The sequence below is a fragment of the Phalaenopsis equestris genome, unplaced genomic scaffold, assembly GCF_001263595.1.
Source record: "Phalaenopsis equestris unplaced genomic scaffold, ASM126359v1 Scaffold000240, whole genome shotgun sequence".
NCBI lineage: Eukaryota > Viridiplantae > Streptophyta > Magnoliopsida > Asparagales > Orchidaceae > Phalaenopsis > Phalaenopsis equestris.
The window spans coordinates 1,647,848-1,662,732 of NW_018164682.1; the positions used below are offsets into that span (position 1 = coordinate 1,647,848).

General features: G+C 38.8%; 2 protein-coding genes across 2 annotated transcripts in view; one reads left to right on the forward strand and one right to left on the reverse strand.

Annotated features, from left to right (window-relative positions):
- Positions 1–14,885, reverse strand: part of LOC110024058 (probable calcium-binding protein CML31) — a 35,372-nt gene that overhangs the window by 14,978 nt on the left and 5,509 nt on the right. The gene's annotated exons all lie outside the window — the stretch shown is intronic.
- LOC110024057 (eukaryotic translation initiation factor 3 subunit G-like) lies at positions 662–1,384 on the forward strand. Its single transcript, XM_020723788.1, has one exon. The coding sequence runs from the start codon at positions 677–679 to the stop codon at positions 1,232–1,234; it is 558 nt and encodes a 185-aa protein (XP_020579447.1). The 5' UTR covers positions 662–676; the 3' UTR covers positions 1,235–1,384.

Sequence of the window (14,885 nt, forward strand, 5' to 3'; positions counted from 1 at the left end):
AACCGCTCCAAGTGTTATACCTACAAGATAAATATGAAAATAATTTTTCTTTAAAGTATAATTTCATTCAAAAATATATGATAAATGTAAAAGTGATCGAACATAGAAAGACATATGTCGGCACTATTTTTGGTGTGGAGTTTGCCCGTAAGAAGCTGTCGGTCATCGGAATTGAAATCCCGTTGCCCGCTTCGGAAGGACATTTTTTAAAAAATTTTAATTTTGAAAAAGATAAAGTCAAACTGACCCCATAATTTTCATAATAAAACTTCGTGATCAAATTAATCTATTGACCAACGAAGTTCATGAGATATTTCTTTGTAGGTATTTTTTCCCATGATTGTTGTGAACCTGTGCAAGTATTTTCTTATGGAGCTATTTAAAATGCCGAAATGCCCATTTTCACTTAATTTACATGCATAGCACCCAATTCCTACGTATTTACACAACTAACATCTAAATTTACCTTTTTCATTTATACCACTCAAGTCTTTTATATCACAAAAATAATATCACTATTTTAGCTATTAAAGAGTGAAATACTCCCTTTTATGCATAAATAAGGTGGCATAGAGATAAGATTTGATGTTTGTGTTTGATGTGTGAATACATAAGAATTGAGCGGTATGGTATGCATGCAAATCTTGCTTAATTAAAGTGCTTGAAAAATTTTCATATGCTCATGGAATTATCTCAAAATGCAGGTAGCAAAGTGGAAGAACACAAGTCCTCCGGAGACCCACTCGCGTCCATGGTGAAAGCTGGGGCTGTCCTCATGGTCTGCAGGACATGCGGCAAAAAGGGTGATCATTGGACTTCAAAATGTCCTTACAAGGATCTGGCCCAGCCAACCGATACCTACATCGACAAACCTCCAACAGCAGAAACTTCTACAGGTGCTGCCGGCAAGTCGACCTATGTTCCTCCAGGCATGAGAGCAGGTGCTGATAGGAGCGGCACCGAGATGAGGCGCAGAAATGACGAGAATTCGGTGCGTGTTACGAATCTTTCTGAGGACACAAGGGAGCCCGACCTTCACGAACTTTTCCGCACCTTCGGTCCGGTGAGCCGTGTTTATGTTGCTGTGGATCAGAAAACTTCGGTGAGCAGAGGGTTTGGGTTTGTAAACTTCGTCCACCGAGAGGATGCGGAGAAGGCCATTAATAAGCTGAATGGGTATGGTTATGATAATCTCATTCTCAGAGTTGAGTGGGCTACTCCCAGGCCTAATTGAGTTGGTTTATTTGTGGATTATTATGGGTTTGCTTTATTTGTTGCTGCTGTGTTTTCTGACGTTTGCATGTATTTTCCATATATTGTAGAAACCTTTAATATATTTCATTTTTTTGCCCAACTTATAAAGCATGGTTGAAATTTGGTTGGATTTGAGTTTACTCGAGCATCTTGATTTTTCTGTGCCATTTTTTTCTTAAGCTTAATTCTTAGCAAGAGTCTGTGTCCCTTTCTCTTTACCAGAGATGTGCTTGTACAAACGACATTTCCTACAAAAATGTTGACTTATGCTGGGGATTTATTGTTGTACCTGTTTCTGTGAGGCAAACCAATGGGTTTCTCTATAGAAAGTAGGGTATAAATATTTTGCTTTTTTAAAGTAAATATTATAATAATATATAGAAATAAAGGATAAACATCTATAATTTGAGAGGTAAGTATTCATGGGGTGTCATTATCTGACAAATTGTTTCATTTAATCAAAAACTCTTAGTGATTCTATCGTCTTGTGCTCATCCTTTGACAACATCCGAATCTGATGACACCCTGCTTCAAGTCAATCTGGAAGAACACTACCACCCTAAGCAACTATTCTGGTATCTTATTGATATCGAGAATCTCTATTAAATTTGTATCATGTGCCTCTTCTAAGTTATGCAACTCGATCACAAATCTCAGCCTTGCATCCTGAATCGTGCTCATCATAACTCTCAAAGTCACCAATATCTTGCATAAATTGGGATCATCGCAAAGCACAATCATCTTTTCTCCCACCTGAACACTCAGTAGTGTTCAAATTAAACCCTTACGAGCTCCCTTGCTTGTGTCCACCTATTTCGTTTCCATCATTACTTTTGAAACTTCTTCCACTTAGAAGGCTTTTGAAGCACTAATTCAATGGATACAACCCTTCATCGGGGTCCCACCCATCATGTTTCTCATCCCAGACCAAAGTCCTTCGAAGCGATCTTCTTCATCCTCGAATTGCACGTTGTTTCGATCTGAATACTGTTGCTCATCTCAAACTTGAAGATGTCGTGCAATTCCATTCACATATTGCTGCTCGAATCCCAATTCCTTCATTCAATACCACGGCTCCCAATCTGCTTAAAGCTGTGACACTGCCTTGATGTCATGTAAATTATTCTGGTTGCTGCTGCTCACATTTGTTTCAGCGCAGTTGATTGATCTAGTGGCGAGCAAAGGAGGTTTTGTGTGACTCTTCATGATCTTCTTCATCATTTCTTCTAGAATTGTGAATCTCAACTCCAATCGCCCCACTGTGGATGAGAATCATTAATATTTTTTCAGATCGGATGTGTCTCGTCTTTTTTTTCTTTTTTTTTTCCTCTAAAGCCTCAGCTTTTTTGACCACCATTACAGTATATTGAAATCTTGTCGAAGGCTTCCCACATTGTCTAGGTTGTGTTTATACCACAAGATCGCAAGTTCTGATTTGCCCTCGACTTCCCATATCACCATAATAACTATTGTATCACGACTAAGGCATGCCAGATCTCAAGCTCGCTACCCTGTTCTCACCCTAATCTTCAATAACATGGGAGGAGACCCGTGATTCAAAAGTTCCCAGCTAGCTCGAGTCCTGCCTTAAGGAGACATCACAATCCATCCATCTTCCTAGCAAGCTCAAATCACTATTGTATTGTTAGGACATCGTGGAAAGAGAAGAAAGGCAAAAGTTTCTATCTATGTAGGCCATGATCCCGCGTTGACTTCTTGTAGAGTTGCAACTGTAGCACAAAGTTTGGTCACAGTAGAGACATCGTTCCCGTTGTTGCTTCCCCTCTAGCTCCAATCACGATTTGGGTCACACAGACATGAGGCTCGGTCTGAAGGATTGATGCAATCCTTCTGTAGTCGTGATCCCATGCGACTGCCGCGACTTTATCCATGAGGCTCGGTCTAAAAGGGTGCTCCCGTCTCGACGCCTCTATATCGCGTTCATGATCATGTCTTCATTTTCCAAGCTATGATCCATCTTCCTTTTTCTAGCTATTGTGAGTAACAACTTTATTGCTCACGCTTTTTCTACTATGATACCAACTTTTTTATTTTATTGCTCAGATACCAATTTGATAGGACACAAATATATAAAATAAACAGTTCGAGAGACATACTATCTCTCACACTTCCTACAATTCGAGAGGTAGGAAATTTCTCCCAAATCTTAACCCTAATACTCACAATAATAATTTACATAATCCCAACACTAAGTATATTAATCCTATTTACGCTAAACAAAATAAATATTAAATTACTAAATTGCACTCAGGCTAATAAAGACCATTTGCCCTTACGCGTCATCACAACACAACTTCTATGCTTATTTAAGCCATAAGTAATAACTATTTTTTCAAATTCATTCAAACACTATAGTATATTCATCTATACTCAAAATGTATTTCTCATACTCTCACTTAATTCCATCGTGGAACATAAATCATGGTCACATTTATGTTTCATTGATAATTCCTTTAATACAAATCAGTATCATTGACTTCCGGTATATCAATAAATTTGATTTTGTTAGGTTGATTTCCTTTTACTTTTAGGAGGATTAATATATGCTGTCAGATGCCAATTTTTTGGGTTTGAATGCAAATTTAAAGCATTTCGCATCATTTCTGCTGATTTTGCAGCGAAAGCATATAATTTGTCCATTCTATGGCTAATAATTGATCTTGGAAAGACTATAGATATTAACAAAGTGTGCAAGTGCGATTTGTCTTGATGTGAAGGTTTTGAATTGATTGCTTTCTTTACTAAATATCATAAGATATATTACATGATGGAAACGAGATACAATCTTTGGTTACATGTGATGATTTACATATGTGATGAGGGATGCAACTGAATCTTTATGCAATCCTTTTTTATGGTATCCAAAAGCATGATATTGAATATATGTTTGTATCATTGTATGTTAACTTTAAACTTGCATATTCTCTATTTAGAATAGCTATGATCAACTCTTTTAGCTGGATCATCTTATGGCTGATGCAAATTGTAACTTAAAAGTCGCTATAAATCATTTTTTGAGATACATAGTTGCATTTTTAGGGTGTTTAAATATCTAAAATTTTGTTCAAATTTTCACATCAAAGTTTTAGTATCACTTATATTCTTTTCTTTAATTTATTTGTGGGTGGAATTTTAGTGTAACATTTAGATTTAAAATTTTTGTTCTACCGTGGTGAATTTTCTAGCATGTGATTGTTTGGTGCAATCAATTAGAAACTATTTCTGATAATCCACAACCTTTTATTCAATGGTTGACCTAAAATATTGTATACAAGAATTATGCTCATTAATATGAGAAACCAACTTTTAGACATATCATAACTTCCCATGAGTTAGGCCCCAGGTATCACATGCAGTATGGAGAAAATTAAGCTCATATCCTTCAACTCTCAAAAAAGATTGACAAATAGAAGATAACATCACAAAATAATGGAGATCACAAACTATAAAATTAACAAACTAAGATTCATCAAATTGAGGGTATTTATGTAAGGTCTCTTCATTGAAATCTTCTTCACGCAAAAACTGAGAGATTTCCATAGGCTCAACCACCTGTGACTCCTTCTCCCTTCGAACTGGAGAGAGAGAGCGACACATCATAGTGCAGTGAGAGGGTATTCTCTTATAGACGCGAATGAGGAGAAGGGCGTGATTCCGTTTACGGGAAGAAGAGTAGGCGAGATCCAAAAAACAAAAAAAACACAGGCGAGATCCTTTAATAGAGGAAAGAATAAAAAATTTGAATAACCGCCAAACAGAGGAAACTGTCAACAGGAACCACAATACTCAAAAAATCTCCCATTTGGAAAACCAACTAAAGTTGAGTACAACTTTAGTTTCTCAAGTGTAACAACATTAGTCAACATATCCGCAGGGTTCTTCCTTTCACATATCTTCTTAAGTAACAATTGTTCATCCTCTAGCAATGATCGAAAGAAGTGATACCTGATCTGAATGTGCTTAGTTCTGAATTGAAATGTTGGATGCCTGACAAAGAATATTACGTTCTGATTATCACTATGGAGAGTGCATAAACGATCATCCTGTTCCCAAATCACAAAGTTAACACCTGACAACAACAATTTCCGTGAGTGGTGCCTAAACAATCGTCCTATGCCCAAATCACAATGTTAATGCCTAACAACGACAAGCTCCGCAAGAGGTGTTTATCGATCGCCATAATCCTATGAGACATATTGGCACCCGGCAACGACAAGCTCCGCGAGGGTCCAATTTATAATGTTAACTCATAGCAACGAGGTCTTTAACGATCGTCAGAGGTCTATGAGACCCAAAAGTGACATGCTCCACGAGGGGGTGCGTAAACGATCGTCCTGTTCCCAAATCACAGTATTAATAGCTGGAAGAGGTAAGCCCCGCAAGGTGTGTACAACTTTAAGATTCCAATCCAGGGCAAGCAATTCTAAGAGTCCTCTTTGAGGAACATCCCTAAAATTCCACTTTGGGGTGGACAATTTGGCCCAACCCGCAATTATGCGGTTATTTAGTTTCCATACCAAAAACTTGACCCAATTTCCTTTGGCGGCGAGTGTGCAAAATGAATATGATATAGAACATAGAATTGATTTATATTTCACACACTATGTGATCTACACACGTTTCAAATAATACATGACTTTCAATAAAACCTCTATATCGATCCCATAGAGAAGCGAGCTAAGAAATCCAGTAGAATAAATTCTAATTTACTACTATTAAGTCTTAGTTTGGAATTCCAAAAAGTTTGGTTTTCTTAAATTCACTAGTTTACTATAAAATTAAAGTTAACTAAATTAAATAAAGATCTAATTTAAAGAGAATGGATAAATTTTGAAAAGTTCTTAAATTATAAAAATTCCCTTTCCCCTTGCAATGAGGTCATAATCTGTGTTGGAATTGAATGTTTATTGGTTAAAATATGGTTTTGTGACAAATATAAGCATAAACATTCTTTACCCTCTCCCGAGTGCATAATGAACATTGGCTAAGCTAAAGTTAAGTTCCTGATTGTATGGTTGTGCTAAGTAGATTCTAGTCTCTCACTTCCAGATTACCCACTGTGCCCTCTCTATAGGACCAATCAGGGACTTAGACTCTGAACTAAGACCAAATTGATAAAGGTTTTAGTCTATCACTTTAGAATCATCAATTCTATGCCCATCAAAACTTATCTCCCTATCTATTTGCACTCCCCTTTATACGTGACATCCCCTTCATCCAAGGATTAGTGTAGTACTCACTAGTAGGGTGAAATCATAGTCTTCCTTGGTCATTATATTTCGTAATGAATTTTAACATTACAAGTGATCAGTTTGTAAAGTAAATTAAAAACTGGTAAAAATACCATCACAATTTTGGAATAAAAGAAATTTTTAAACCATTATAATCCCCACATGATTAAATCTCATCACAAGGCAAAAGAGTAAGGTAAACTACTCACCAAGCATGGAGAAAACACAACAGAAAATTCATTTAAAACAAAACAAATTCACTAGAAAAGTGTTTATAACAATTATATGATAATGAAGAACACAATAATTAGTTTTTTCCTCTGTAAGAAATATGAAAATCCTTCCAACAAAGGCTTCTACTGATGCACACAAAGTTTCTATAATTTCTTTCAAATATCTCTCAAAATCCCTCACCAATTTCTCTAGAAAATGTAGAAATCTACATCTTCTATCATATCCAAAACCTTTGGATGTTCTTGGAAGTTCTAAGAGTTTGAAATGTCAACAAGTGTCTTCCCAAGTGCCAAAACTCCTTGGGGCGTCTAGAACCCGTCCACAATTATTTAGGGCGCTCATGAGCCGTTTTGGCGAGGCTAGCGCCGTTTTGGCATCATTTCTGGCGCCTAGGTGCCACCCTGGTGGCCGCAAACCCGCTTCGCATCGTTTCGCTCTATTTCGTCCCGTCCCGTTTCCGCTCCAAGTGTTATACCTACAAGATAAATATGAAAATAACTTTTTTTTTTAAAGTTTAATTCCATTGAAAAATATATGATAAATGTAAAGGAGATTGAACATAGAAAAACATATCAAAATGTGTCAGGTCAGAATGTTCTTTCTTGCTCAATTTGACTCCAAATTGCACTATTTTTGTTCCATTTTTTTCAGAATACCAACTCTTGTAGTTGAAACAAAAAACATGCAAAATACTTTTCTTAAAAATGCAATATCATTAAAAAAGAGCATCAAATGTATATAAAAAATAGGTAATTTTCAGACATGTTAGTCGTCCACTCTGGTCGATCAAAAAAAAGGAAGGAAAAAGAGCTTGTAAATATACTTTATTATTTAATCAAGGACTTGAACTTTTAAAATTAACAATCGGCCAGCGTGAAAATATACGCTTCTTGAACTTCTAGATTTAGCCTTGGGGGTGACCGAAACGAACACCAGCGACAAGAACCACAACATTTCATAAGGGTCCCCTCAGGTGTGAGTACCAGCGGGGGCTACAATCTAATCGAACAGGTTGAATGAGGGATCCCCACCGACCAACTATGGTGACAAACTCACAAGATGAACACACGCGTAAAAAGAATCGTAAGCAAAATGAGTTGCAATAAGCAAAAAAACTAACGAGCTTTTTTTTTCATCGACTAAAATGAGTTACAAATGTATTTTCTTTTGATTATGAGAAAATTACATATCATCCTTGAGCCAAGTCCTAGCAGGTGGTCAATTTTTCTTTGCTGCTAATAGTTTTCGCCTCTTCGGGGGCCCTTCGGACTTGTCTGGAATCAAAGCAGAGAACTCATCCGGGTTGGAGAACTTGGCATAGAGAAAGAGATCAAAAATGCTTAAAGGATAAAAAGTGCTCTCTCACCTTATTTATAGAGCAGACACATAAAACGGGGCATCGTGCAATGATAAGTGTCACATCAAATGTCCTTTGACGTTTAATTAAATATCATTTTATTACAAAAGACATTATTACAGATCCTGAATGAAGTGTTTACAAACGAGTCTTCCAAGGTCTCAGTCAGGACATACCCCTTCTGAGTCAACCTTCGGACGACCAACTCTCCACCTACCTGAGTTGATCTACACACAGTCAACATCGCGCTGGAACTTATTCAGGACAGTCAACTCAAAGTGCTTCAAGCTTGAACAACACCTTTGCCAACTCACTTTTTGAAGCAGTGACTTCCGTTTGCAGGGTGGCCACCTCTAAATCTATGGTCGTCAAAAGGGCCGACAATTCTCGCATTAGGTCCTCAGTAGAACCTCCAACAGCTCCCGTCGAAGGTCTGTCGGAGCTCTTTTACCGCTCTGCATTCTGGGAGGAAGCTACTGCCAGACATACTGCTCCTGTCGGGGGCCACCAGAATCTCCAAGCGAGGTCAACAGAGTGGGACCGACTGTGAGCAAGAGATTGAACGATTAATGCCCTCTAGCCTCATACTATGAAGGGAGAGGGGTGATCGTGCTTTGTAGCTCAGCTGCAACAGCAAGAGCAGATTCGACAGCATCTTTCGATGGCCCATCGTCATCACGATCATTCGACCCGACCGTTTCATCTAAAAACGAGCAACAATGAAAGTAATTCTTACATACTCAAAAATCGATCCATTGAAGAAAGTTTCATTACAATCGCGTCTCCCCCTCACAACATGGTAGCTTCAATTTTCTGTGGTGGCAACGGAAAATGGTCGGTGGCTGTCATAGGCCCCTCTCCAATGACCTCAAAGCCCTCGGCAATCGGACTCTGGGGGACCTCAGCAATCACATTTGCATTAACCCCAGGAGTCAAGCCTCACTGACGAGGTTTTTTCGGCATCTGCGCCTCAGAAGCCTCAGATGTGTCAGCTTGATCGGCCAACGCAGGTTTGGGTCTCAACTGTTTCTCTTCCCTTGTGACATTTTTCTTCTTTATAGTGGCAGGGATTCGATAGTCTGCCATGGCTAGAAGTTCAGGTCCACCTCGCTTTGGCTCGTACCGTAGACCATACCTTAGTTATCTATGGAAAATTGGTAGCAAAGGATGTAAATGCCAACCCCATTTTCATATTTATAGGGCTCACTGGGCACGGAATCCCAAGGGAAGTCGATTATCAAATCAATTTTCTCAATTTTGGTGTTGTTGATTGTTTAACAGTCTCCCTGTCCTTATGCAAATGTCACTATCAAGGAGCAGAAAACTCAGGGAACAGATAAGTTACGCCAAAACTGCTAGCACGAATCTCAAAGCAATCAAACAACTAAGGATGATATTCGGATGATCAAAGCGACATGCTGAAGAAGCATGGTCTGAACCAGTTATTCAACTACCAACCGCTCAATCGAGTCGGTAGACCCACGCTATCAAGGGATTCAACCACTCTAAAAGATAAGAAAACTTTGAAACCACCACTATTTAAACCCTACCATGGAGTTAGAAATAAAATGGTATTGAAATTTAGATGCTTTATGCATAAAAATAATAGTAAAGAGAAAAATAACGTATTAAAGCACTAAAATGAGCCATAAATAGATGAATTATAAATTTAATCTCATTTCTTAAATTTTCACATTACATAAATAAACTAAATCACTAATTTCCTTTTCTTCTCTCGTTTAAAATTGTCAATCTAAACTCTTCTCATCATTCATAACATTAATTTTAGATATTTAAGTATTGAAATTCATATTTTATGGAAATGACAATTTTGTTTTAAAATTGACTTATTTGGATTCATCCAAACCGTAATCATGTCGAACATTTGAGTGATTACAACATGAAAAATAATGTAAGTGAAGTGAAGAATAAAGTAATAACAAGATAAAGGAGAAAGATGAAAGCAGAGGGAGAATATAGTAGCTAAAACAATGAGATTCCATAAAAGCATGGGGTAAATGAGCACTTTTGTTGTGGTGAGAGGTTTTAAGGCCCTTACACTTCTTCCCAAACTTATTTTGATGAAAAAAGATGAGAGTTGGTCCATAAAAAAATACCATGAGGATATTTTGAGAATAATAAATCCATTCTCATTTTAAACTATCTCAACCAAATTTGTGTTGGATATGGGGCTTGTTCCTTCTTCCCCTATCTGCATCGCGCCTCACGCATCTCGCGCTCCTCTCAGCGTCGCGCCTCACGCGGTGCTCCTCTCCTCGCCGCTCCTCACGCGGTGCTCCTCTCCGAGCACGCCTCTTGCCAACCGTGTTCCGCTCCGCATCGCACGCGGAATCAGGCGAAGCTTCCCACCTCCCTGGTTGTCGAGACAAGATTTTCTGCTTCTTATAAATAGGCAGAATTTAGACCCATGAGGAACATCCCAAAAACCACCTCCTTTCTGTAGCAAATTAAGTTCTTTAGTTTTTTCTTCTTTCACCTGGAGGTAGAGAGAGAGAGAGGAGAGAAAGAAGGAAAGAAGAGGTAGAGAGAGAAAGAGAAATATAGATTTCTTGTAAACGTCGAAATATTTGATGGTGTAATCCCTCGAAGTAATAAAATCCTTTGTAGCTCCGTGGAAGTAGACAAATTGTCAAACCACGTAAATTTGTGTCTATTATTTTTTGTGCGAATTTTTTGTTCCATTTTTCGCTTTATTGTCATTATTTTTCACAACAATTTGTATCAAAGTTGTGGTTTCAGATCTAAGGAAGAATGGTGACCGGAGACGAAGTGAAGGTTTCAGGGATCGAGAAGTTCGATGGTACGAATTTTGGCTACTAGAGGATACAAATAGAGGACTATCTATATGGGAAGAAACTTCATCTTCCATTACTGGGAAAGCGACGGGAGAAGATGGAAGAGGCTGATTAAAATCTGTTTAATTGACAGTTTCTGGTGGTTATTCGATTAAACCTATCAAGATTCGTTGCCAACAACGTCATAAAAGAGAAAATAACAGCAGATCTTATGGAGACCCTATCAGGTATGTATGAAAAGTCATCGACGAATAACACGGTGCACTTGATGAAAAAGTTATTCAACCTGAAGATAGTTGAATGTGTGTTTGTTATTCAACATCTGAATGATTTTAACACCAACACAAATCAATTGTCGTCTGTTAAAATTGATTTTGACAATGAGATATGTGCGTTAATATTGTTGACTTCATTGTCAAATAGCTGGAAAGTCATGAGAATAGCAGTTAGCAACTTTACAGGTAAAACTAAGCTGAAATACGATGATATTCGTGATTTGATTCTCGGCAGATGTGACCAGCACTATAGTTTACTTGATCAACAGAGGGTCATCCGTCTCATTAGACTGTAAATTACCTAAGGAGGTATGGAGCAGCAAAGAGGTCAAATTTTCTTATCTTAAGACTTTTGGTTATCTTTCTTATGTTCTAATCAATCCTGATGCACGTAGCAAGTTTGAGGCTAAGTCAAATAAATGTTATTAAATGTTATTTCATTGGCAAGCATTTGACTATTGTTTATGGGATGATCAAGATCGAAAGATATCGGAAGATTATCAGAAGCAGAAATGTGATATTTAATGAGAAAATGATGTACAAGGATAAGGCTAGTACAAATTCTCAAGTAGCTTCTCAAGAATCAGAGTTCGTTAGATTTGACGATTTACCATAAGTCACAGTGCAGAGCACATAAGAGAATGACAAGGAGAATGGATCTGGGGCACCCATTCCGTAGTTAGATTCAAAGTCATTCACTACTTCAGCCGTCGCTCGTAGGTCAGTCAAGAGCAGGCGTTCACCGCAGCATTACTCATCAACTTTGAACTATATCTTGCTGACAGACAATGGGGAACCACAGAGCTATGAAGAAACTTTGGCAGATAAAAATTCAAGCAAGTGAGAGCTGAACATAAATAAAGAGATGGATTCTCTGCTGGGAAATCAGACATGAGAGTTGATAAAACTAACACCAGGAAAGAAGGCATTGCACAACAAGTGAGCGTACCGGGTGAAGACTGAGCTTGATGGCAGTAAAAGGTACAAGATCAGACTTGTTGTAAAAGGCTTTCAACAAAAGCAGGGCATTGACTATTCTGAGATCTTTTCTCCTGTAGTTAAACTCACAACCATCAGAATGGTGCAGGCTATGATTGCTACCGAAAATCTATTTCTTGAGCAGTTAGACGTAAATATGGTTTTTCTTCATGGAGATCTTGAAGAAGACATCTATATACACCAGCCTGAGGGGTTCGTGGTACAATAAAAATAAGATTCAGTTTGCAAACTGAATGAGAGCTTATATGGTCTGAAGCAAGCTCTCAGATAGTGGTACAGAAAAGTTTGATAAATTCATGCTCAATGCAGGGTATAGCATATTTCAGGAATATCATTATTGTTATGTCAGGTATTTTGACAAATCTTATATCATCCTTTTGTTGTATATGGATAATATGCTTATTGCACGAGTCAGCATTGATGAGATCAATAATCTGAAAAATCAGATGTCAGAGCACTTTGCAATGAAGGATTTGGGAGCGGCAAAGCAAATCCTTAGCATGAGAATTGTTAGAGGCCGAGTCAGATGCACGTTGAGACTTTCACAGGCTGAATATGTGAAAAAAGTGCTTAGCAGGTTCAATATGGATAAGGCCAAGTCAATTGGCACACCTTTAGGCAGTTACTTCAGACTCAGCAAAAATCAGTCTCCTAAGACAAACGAGGAACAAGATTACACGAGTAAGGTTCCTTAAGCTTCAGCTATTAGCTCACTCATGTATGTCATGGTCTGCACCAGACCGGATATTGTCTATGTAGTGGGAGTTGTGAGTAGATATGATAACCTAGGGAATGAACATTGGGAAACTGTGAAGTGGATCCTGAGGTATCTAAGACGCTCTTTTATGTTTCTCAGGAAAGAGCCTAGAAGTACAAGGCTATGTTGATACAGATTTAGCTGGAGACATTGACATTAGGAATAGTACTACATGTTATGTTTATACTCTTGGTGGTACTGCAGTGTCAAGAGACTCAAATCTACATAATATAATTTCTCTGGCCACTATAGAAGCTGAGTATGTCGTTGTATCAGAGGCTGCTAAGGAGATGATATGGCTGCAGAGCTTATTGGGAGAATTGGGTAAGAAGGCTCAGAAAGGCACTCTCCACAATGATAGTCAGAGTGTCATAGTCTTTGTCAGGATTCAGTTTTTCAATTCAGGACTAAGCACATTCAGATCAAGTATCGCTTCATTCGATTCTTGTTGGAGACGAACAATTGCTACTTAAGAAAATTTGTGGAAGCAAGAACCCTACTGATATATTGACTAAGGGAGTTACTATTGAGAAATTAAAGTTGTGCTCGACTTCAGTTGGTCTTCTAGCTGAAGATAGATGTTTTGAGTTGCAAAGGGAGAGAATATCATGTTTAAGAAAAAGAGGTCGATACAGCCAGCAGATGATGCAACTAGCAGGTGAAACAGTCAAGTGTCTCAGTCTTCAAGTGGGAGAATTGTTGGATAAGAAGTATGTTCCTTCTTCCCGTATCCGCATCGCGCCTCACGCGTCCCGCACTCCTCTCCGCGTCCCACTCTGTGTCGCAAGCGGAACTACGGGAAGCTTCCCGCGTGAAGCTTTCCGCCTCCCTGATTGCCGACATAAGATTTATGCTTCTTATAAATAGTGTTATGGTATGGCTCATACACCATATCGGGACAGACGCTGGATCGAAGCGGAGCGGAAGAATCTGTCCAAATTGGGAAGTTACGTGGGTTGGGGTGCGGGGGCAAATCCCCGCGGTTTGGTACAGGGGTAATGTTGTAATTACATATTGTGCCTAAGGTTTACTCCTGGGGTTATAAATAGGCCTGTTAGTAACCCCAAGAGGTATCCCTCTATTCTGTAACCCTTTTCTGAATATTGAAAGGAACTCGTCGCTCTGCTCCCGAGGACGTAGGCATCTTTGCCGAACCTCGTTAAATCTCTGTGTTCTTCTGGATTTGTGTCGTTACTGTTTTCTTCGCCCTAATTTTCTCAACAAGTGGTATCAGAGACAAGGTTCGAGGGGAAGAAAATTTTCATCGGCGGTGCAGGAAGAAGTTCGACGGTGCAGGAAGAAGTTCGGCGGTGAGGTTTTACGAATCAGAGCGAAGGTTCTCGGACTCCGCGATATCTGTCGAAGGAGAGGGAGTTCGCGGCAGGACTCTCGATCGCAGCTCGAGGAAGCGGATCGCGCGGAGATTTGCGGGAAGCAGATCACGTGAGGGATCGCGACATAAGCTGCTGGGGAGTTGTCCGACGCGGGAAGGAGCGAAGGATCGTGGCGTTCTACGGAAGGAACGAGTTCGCGGACTCAGAAGCACTGTTGCTGTTCGTGGATCGCGGCGCTAACAGGAAGGTTCGCGGCAAAGGGTTCAGGATTGCTGCCAAGTTCGCGATTTCCGTTGGAGACTTGCCAATCAGTGCTTAGCTGGTGTTGGAAAGGACATTATTAGCTCCCAAAGGAAAGGAGGCTGCCTTTACTGGATACCGAGAGGAACAGGAAAAAAGGAATGTATTAGGAGAATATTCCTTGAATTTACTTCCAACAGGAGCCGGCCAGGAAAATTTAATTAAAGGAAAACTTCTTTTTTAAATTAAATTTATTTAAAGAAAATATTTAATTAATGAAACTTAATTAAAAATTTTCTTTGCTGGATATTTGGAAGGGATATTTTCAAATTTTCTTGGAAGAAGAGAATATTTCAATTTTTTTTTT

Bases quoted from the DNA above. Each gene is read 5' to 3' on its own strand.
- LOC110024057 (XM_020723788.1), top strand. From the start codon at position 677: ATGCTCATGGAATTATCTCAAAATGCAGGTAGCAAAGTGGAAGAACAC.